This window comes from Papaver somniferum, chromosome 9 (genome assembly GCF_003573695.1).
Source record: "Papaver somniferum cultivar HN1 chromosome 9, ASM357369v1, whole genome shotgun sequence".
In the NCBI taxonomy this organism is placed as follows: Eukaryota; Viridiplantae; Streptophyta; class Magnoliopsida; order Ranunculales; family Papaveraceae; genus Papaver; species Papaver somniferum.
In genome coordinates, this window is record NC_039366.1 from 73,144,492 (window position 1) to 73,152,832 (window position 8,341).

The window sequence follows — 8,341 nt, forward strand, 5'->3', positions numbered from 1 at the left end:
GATCAGAGACGTAGGAGCATAACTGTACCTTGGATCAGTGTGAGATTGATTGGGGTTCAATTACAGTCCAGACCGAAGTTAATTTGGAGTAGGCTAGTGTCTGTAGCGGCTTAATACAGTGTGTGTTCAAACTGGACTAGGTCCCGGGGTTTTTCTGCATTTGCGGTTTCCTCGTTAACAAAAATCCGGTGTCTGTGTTATTTCTTTTCCGCATTATATTTTGTTATATAATTGAAATATCACAGGTTCTGCGTTGTTCAATCAATTAGAATATCCGACCTTTTGGTTGTTGATTTAAATTGATTGACACTTGGATATTGGTCTTTGGTACCATCCAAGTTATCTCTCTAATATTTGATAAAGACTCGCAGATTTCTATTTGCTTGGGTATATATCAAATCGAGAGATTGAGATATAAACTCTTTGATATACTTTTTATCTAAATTGAGTCTGACTGTCTAGTTGATTCTCTAGAAAGTATATTAAAGTGTGTCCATACAGATTGCTAAGCGAAATATTTGATGTGGTTGTTGTACCCTCACTTTTTCAAATTGGACACCAAGTATTGGGCATTTCTTAAAATATTTTATGGTGATTTATTTTCATGATGAAAACGTGATGAACAATGTATATCGTGATGTGATGTTTATTTCTATTTATTTATGAATCTTAATTTTAGATTCGAATTATGATTAAATATAATCAAAACGATTATATATATATATATGGCAATAATGCACGAATCTATAAGATTTACTTGTTTTAGGATTTTTTTTTATACTGTGTGATCTCCAAAAATTATATCATTACAAAAAGTATATATATACGGTGAGGCCACAACCAATTAGCAAGGGAATTCTCCGCAACTAAAATTTTCCTTACAATCTCGTGTTTTACGACATTAGGCACAAGTAAGCAAAGGACCAACAATGTGGTTTTTTTTGAACTAAAACTAACATAGGTGTATAGCAGACTCATGGATTTGTCCGGATCAGACATCACAACCTGAATCAACTTGGTAATGTCATGGACTGTGTTATTATGAACGCGCGATTGGGGCTATCAAAACTAATTGAGGATATGAATTACTTCCCCCAATCAAAGGTGTCTGTTAAGGGGTGTTTTTTGGGGCGAAAATATACTAAACACCCTTCCCTCAAAATAAAAATTAAAAAACTTAAAATCAAAAAACAAAAACATATCCCCTAATTTCATCTTTCACCTCTTATTAATCTCTTTTAAGGTTAGGGCTTTGAAACCTAAATATTCCCCACTCCCTTTCAAATTCTAGATTTTCCCCACTCCCTTTTAAATTCTCTTCTCCTTCTCTGCCGGCTCCTCACTTTGAAATGATTTTTTTTTAACATTCGGGAGTGATGAAGACCATGCCGGAAGTGATGAAGACCGTGCCGGAAGTGATGAATATCATGTCGGAAATGATAAAGACCATGCCGGAAGTGATGAAGACCATGCCGAAAGTGATGAATACCATGTCGGAAGTGATGAAGACCATGCCGGAAGTGATGAAGACCATGCCGGTAGTGATGAATACCATGTCGGAAATAAATTTTTTTACATCGCTGGAAGTGATGAAGACCATGCCGGAATTGATGAAAATCATGCCGGAAAATGGTGCTGGCATGCTCGATACAAATCTATCAATGCCGGTATTCAAGTGAAAAAAAAAATTCTGGATACTTTACATCATGTGCCGGCATAGAAATTTAAGCATCACACCATGCCGGTAGCAGTACCGGCATGCTCGAAAATCAACTTACTGTGCCGGCAGTGGACTAATTAAAAGCAAAAAAAATAGGTTTTGAAGATTAAAACCAAAAAAAATTGTTACGAGACCGGACCCCCCGGATAGTGGCAAACATTTATGAAAAAAATGCCGACATGGTTTTTTCGGTTGAATACAATGCCGGCACCGAGCTATTTCAGCTGCAACAATGGTGGATTCAAAGAAAAAAATCAATTTTTCAACCTCTAAGCAGCAATTCTCTCTTCACAATCATCCTCCATTTTCACCAAAAAAAGTTCTCTCTCAAATATTTTTTCCCTCCTTCTACTCTCACCTCACTCACCCAAATTCAAATAAAAATACACACTAATCATTTAACAAAAAATCTTAAGATTTTACTAATTCTAATTAACCATTAAACATAATCAGTGAGGGGTAGGTTAGGAATTAAAAAAAATAATTAGATAAGGGTGACCCTGATTTGATATTTGGATCTAGTTTTTGTCTTTTTCCTCTATCCCCCAATTAGTTTTGATATCTCCCAATTGCGCGTTCGTTATTATCTCTTGTTTGGTTGCGGCAATGCTATTTGGCTCCCTGATCTCCACCTCTCTATTCTCCTCCCTACAATCTAAACCCCACATTAAAAGAACGGTGAACCCCATCTGAACCTGAATGCGGATCTCGATAGGATATGGGACTTAGATTGTAGGAAGGTGGAGAATAGGGAGCCAACTATCATTTCGGTTTTGGTTGAGTCAAATGTCATTGATAATGATTAAAACCATCAGTTCTCATCACCTTATTTGCATTGCAGGCAACATTTCTTCATAAAAGCTTTTTTGAGGCACATATACGTGGACTTACAAATGAAACAGAAGAGGTACCCTTTTCCTATCAGTAATTTTGTTTTGTGGCAATTCTGCTTTAGCGTAAAATATCTTGGGTATTATACGCGATCTATGATTCTTCCTGCTCATGCAAACTTACTCATAAGTACTTGACTAGATGGTAACGGATGCATCACCATTTGAGACGGGAGTCCTAGTTGTTGACTCTGTGTGGTGAGGACTTCTACGTTTGATCTTAATTGGTTTTTAGTTGACTATCTTACTCTGCATGCTTAATTATGATGTTGATAGTCAGAGCGCTCTAACAAAATGTGATTCCTGTAGATATCAAAAGGACTAGCCGATACGCATTTGGAGTCGGGAGATACTTTTGTCAAGGTGAATGGACAGGTAAGGCTGAAATATAAATCCTGTATAATCCAACCACTAGTATCACAATTTGTAACGCAGAATCATGCTAATTTTGATACTTGTTTCTTCCATCTTCTTTGGGTGAACAACACTTTTGACGAACTAGAAATTGGAGACTATACTGGATGATAATGTGGGCCAGAATATTGGTGATTCAAAGGGGTAAAACCTAGAAATTGCTAGGCATGTAGATGATCCAGGAGATGCAGCAGCTGATATTTCATTTGTTGAACAAGTAATAGAGCTAATAACGCCGAGTCTTGTCGCATTTGAAGTAAGACATTAACATTCATGTGATAAGTAGCTGTATTTATCTAAAAGTTAAAAATTAATTAATCTTTTTAAGGGCATCTCTTGAGGGGAGAACCACAAAGACAATCATTGTTGACGAAGGAAGAAGCCTCGAGATGATTGAATGGTGCACCATTTGGAATCGGATCACAGAGATGATTATGGCTCGGATCCAAATGCCCAATATACGAAGCCGAAGTTACAGATTTTGGAATCGGTCCTTTCAAATTATTGTAAGATAAATCCAGTGCAGTGAAATAAGATCTTTCTCCAAAAACATCTGGGATTTTACCTTCCAATGCATTTCTGCTTAAATTCAATATACTTATTCCTGAACCACTTAATAAAGTGGTTGGTATCTCGCCAGAAAACTTATTCATATCCAGGTTCAACGTCGAAAGAACCGGCATTCTTCCAAATGCCTCTGGAATAGATCCTGATAACTGATTCACCGACAAATCCAAATCAGCTAACCTGTAAATTTTTGAAATAGAACTTGGAATAGAACCAGAAATCAAGTTTTTACTCAACAATGCTCTGCTTAGCATCTTTAAGTTGCCGAATTCAGTTGGAATCTCGCCGGTAATCTTGTTGCTTCGAAGATCAAGATGCATCAAAGAAGACATTTGAACGATTGAAGAAGGAATTACACCGTTAATTTGATTATCAGCGAAATTTAAAACAGTAAGCCTGTGAAGTCTCCCAATGTTATACGGGATTGGACCAGAGAATTGATTTCCAACCAAATCAAGCACACGAAGAAAAGAAAGAGTAGTAATACATTTAGGAATATTACCAGAAATTCCTTTCCAATCAGCGATAATAATTGTGGAAAGACGATCTAGTTTACAGATTGCTGGTGTAATAACACCGGTCATATAACCAGATCTTCCCATTTTTTCTAGAGTCGGGACAGAACTTTCAGGCGACTCACCTCTCAAACTGATTTCTGTGACTCTTTTAGATGATGGATCACAATGAACACCATACCAAGATTTACAGCAATCTGTTCCTCTCCATGTTTTGAATATACCGAATTGTGATTCAGTTAGGGCGGATTTGAATGCTAACAGAGCATTCCTGTCTCCAACTGTGCATGATTTGACATTAGTAATGGCTGATAAACTTAGTACGAAGAAGATTAAAGTTACAGTAGCAGTAGTGGTACTACCAGCTGGCGCCATTGTTGATTCACTTAGTTTCTCGCTCTAGAAATTTTGTGTTTTTTGAAGTAGCTATAAGAGTATTATGTCTATCTTTGGTGGAAATCAGTGTCTGAAGGAAGAAGGTAGAACTTGAGTTGGTTTATATACCAAGTTTGTTGACGGAACCACCCTCGTGTAAGGCAGGAAATTGCAGTTGCTAGTGACTGACAGTTACATTAAGTGAGTGAAAAATATCTATCAAAAGAAAAAACATTCTGTCAAAAAAAGTTGTCATTAAAAAAGATTAGAAAGTCGATAAACGAAAAAGAGGATCGGATGCAACACTTAAAAGGAAGATTATTCAGATTCAGATATTATTACGCTACTACTATACGTCGGTAATGTTTGTCAGAAATCCAATTGTTATAAACAGTAACCTTTGGGTGAGGCCGAATTACTAATTTGTTCTACTGTCTAGACTAACCCAAGCAAACTTTGAACTTATGGATTTGGGGTTCCGTGGGTTTCAAATGTATTTTAGAGCAAGGGCTATGGGATTAGGTGTTTTAAGTTTTAACACTCTTTCCCTTTCAAGATGATTGAGAGCGTAGGTGGTAGAGTGAGTTTCCTACCATGGGAAAGAGATATAAAAAACACAATACGGCATTTTTGTTTTTGCCGTTTGAAAATAAAAATTGTGGACGACACTTGATTAGCCGTCCACAACCAAAATCTACCTTTTTTGATACATTTTAAAAGATTTTATCGGATTTATATTTATCCAAATATATATTTATCTCTAAAATATTTTTTAAAAATATTTTTTTTATATCGATTTGGAAATTTTGGAACCACACGGCTTTTGGTTTGCCGTTTTTTCCCTTCTTTTTTATACGACATTTGATTAACCGTACAGTGAAGACAATCGATCACTCTTTCAATTGAAAGAGTATATGATCGAGTTTGGGAGGAAAGAGGGTTTTCCTCTACCCATAGTAGCACCAAATTAGGTCTTTTTGGGTTAGACTCTTTCGTTTTAAAGGAGACTCTCAACCCCATATTCCTTGTTCTTAAGGGAGTTCCCACACCACTTGATAGATTGTCCGGGGAAGCCGGACAAGGTTTGAATACCCATTTGAAGTGCTAGAATTACTTGTAGATAAAAAAAATTGACAAAACAATACATCGGCTAAACATTTTCGGTGGAAAATTTTGACAGGTATAGATTTGGAAAGATAATTGTGGTTAAAAATCCATATTTTGCTTACATCATAACATGCCACATGGTTGGTGAAAAAGCGGGGGTCTAACAACACCACCCAATATTTCTATTAGCAATCTATATGGACTAACTCCGAAATACTTTGCTAGAGAATCAACTAGACAGTCAAACTCAATCTAGATAAAAAGTATCTCAAGGAGTTATTATCTCATTCTCTCGATTTGATCTTTACTCAAGCAAATAGAAATCTGCGAGTCTTTATCAAAGAGAGATAACTTGGACGGTACCAAAGACCAATGTCCAAGGATCAATCAATATCAATCAACAACCAAAGGTTGGATTTCCAATTGATGATCACGAACGCACAACCTGTATTATTTCAATTATATAAAATATAATGCGGAAAAGAAATAACACAGACACCAGAAATTTTATTAATGAAGAAAACGCAAATGCAGAAAAACCCCGGGACCTAGTCCAGATTGAATACACACTGTATTAAGCCGCTACAGACACTAGCCTACTGCAAATTAACTTCGAAGTGGACTATAGTTGAACCCCAATCAGTCTCCCACCGATCCAAGGTACAGTTGTACTCCTACGCCTCTGATCCCAACAGGATACTGCACACTTGATTCCCTTAGCTGATCTCACCCACAACCAAGAGTTGTTGTAACCCAAAATCACAGACTTGATAATAAACAGATCTGTCTCACATAGAAAAGTCTATAAAAGGATAAATATGTCTCCCACAGATAAACCCTAGGTTTTGTTCCGTCTTTTGATATGAAATCAAGGTGAACATGAACCAATTGATAATCCGGTCTTATATTCTCGAAGAACGGCCTAGATTAATCAATCGCCTCTCTATGATCCTTCCTGACTACACAAGCGGATTGTCGAGAAATCACAAACAGTGAGACGAAGATGTTTGTGACTTCTTTATCTTGCCTATCGGAGAACTCTCACGATCTCAAGCCAATCAATCGATTGTACTCGTACGATAGAAGATGCAAGATCATATCACACAACTACGATAAAGTAGTATCGGTCTGGCTTCACAATCCCAATGAAGTCTTTAAGTCGTTGACCTAATTTTAGAGAAGAAAATCAAAGGTTAATGGAGATCGACTCTAGCGGGCGCACTAGTAGCACACATACGTGTGGGGATTCGTTTTGCACAATGATAGATGTCTCTTTTATATAGCCTTCAAATCAGGTTTTTGCCTTAGTTACAAAGCAATCCTTATTCACCGTTAGATGAAAACCTGATTTAGATTCAAGCTAATATTTCTCAACCGTTAGATCGAAAACTTAGCTTGTCAGACACACTTTGGTAGACGTTTACTGGGTTCGTGAAAACCATGCCCAAACGTGTACGTGTATGTTGGTTCAACATAGTAACCCGAAAGGTTAACCATATGAGCATTTCATATTAACCTTGTTCTTCTTCACCATAACTAGTTCAATTGACTCAAATGAACTAGTTAAAGAGTTGTTCAATTGCTATGAGATCTTATGTAATTACACAAGACACAATTGAAACAAAGATGATTCGATTCGATTGAATCGTCTCATGAACATTATAGCCACGGTTTGCATAAAGCATTCCTTAGTAATTTAATGTTTCATGTTCAGAGCACATCTTTAGATCATAACCTCTTAAGTTCACAAACAAGTTCGCGAACTTAAGTTAATCGGTTGAGTTTTCCAAACTCAACAGAAATTCTCGGAAAGAGAACTTCTGCCAGTTCGCGGACTTAGCGCACCAACGAGTTTTGGAAAATCCAGCAGAAATTCTCGGTCGAGAACTTCCGACAGTTCGCGGACTGAGACTGCGGACTGGTTTCGCGGACTTGGCAAGCCAATTCCACAATCCTCCCGATTTCTCTTGATCAACAAAGTTTGAAAACTTCGGTTCAAGGAATACATGGTTATGTAATATAAACTCTCATTTCAATCATTGATACATTCTAAGAGGACGTTGTGTAGTCGTTATTCATAGACCGATTCACGTCAGAGCAATTCTTAAAGTGATTGAAACTTTTCATGACTTTCGTCACTAGGTGAAGATAAACTTGATCAAAGCGAAACGCTTTACCAACACACGATTTCGAGATAAAAGATAAGCAATGAATGCTCAGCTCGAAATGTCAAATGTGTATGATCTAGTCTATATAGCATACGACTTTTGTCTCATAAGAAGTAGGAGATAGAAGAGATAAACTTTTGAGTGATAGATAAGTTCAAGTCTCCACATACCTTTTTGTTGATGAAGTTCCACGGTTCCTTGTATAGATCTTCGTCGTTGTATGATGAATCGCCATGAAGTCCTTGAGCTCAACTACACTTTACTATCCTAGTCCGAGACTTAGCTATGTAGGCTAGAAATCAAGACTTATAGTTTTGATCGCTAACATTGACAAACATGCTTGACATAGCAACGCATGCGAGGTTGACCGAGCTATGCTCTAACAGTTGGCTTATGATCTAGTAGCGGTACAGTAAAAAATTTCCCTTATGGACACAATAAATCAAAGATTTGTTCATTTTGATACCACTGTGGACTCAACAAAAGAGAAAAATGACTTGGCAAATGAGCAAATTTAATGGTTTGCCCACTGTAGTTCTTGAATAGCCACGCGTTTCTTCTCATACCGCGCGAATCATTAGCAAC

The 8,341-nt window shown here is 37.1% G+C and overlaps 1 protein-coding gene across 1 annotated transcript; it reads right to left on the reverse strand.

The window, feature by feature from the left end:
• Positions 1-3,132: 3,132 nt before the first annotated feature.
• LOC113314246 (DNA damage-repair/toleration protein DRT100-like) lies at positions 3,133-4,568 on the reverse strand. Its single transcript, XM_026563027.1, has one exon. It carries the CDS (start codon positions 4,479-4,481, stop codon positions 3,348-3,350), a length of 1,134 nt encoding a protein of 377 aa, XP_026418812.1. The 5' UTR covers positions 4,482-4,568; the 3' UTR covers positions 3,133-3,347.
• Between the last annotated feature and the right edge of the window lie 3,773 nt (positions 4,569-8,341).

Excerpts from the sequence above, each read along its gene's own strand:
- LOC113314246 (XM_026563027.1), bottom strand. The coding sequence starts at position 4,481 with ATGGCGCCAGCTGGTAGTACCACTACTGCTACTGTAACTTTAATCTTC.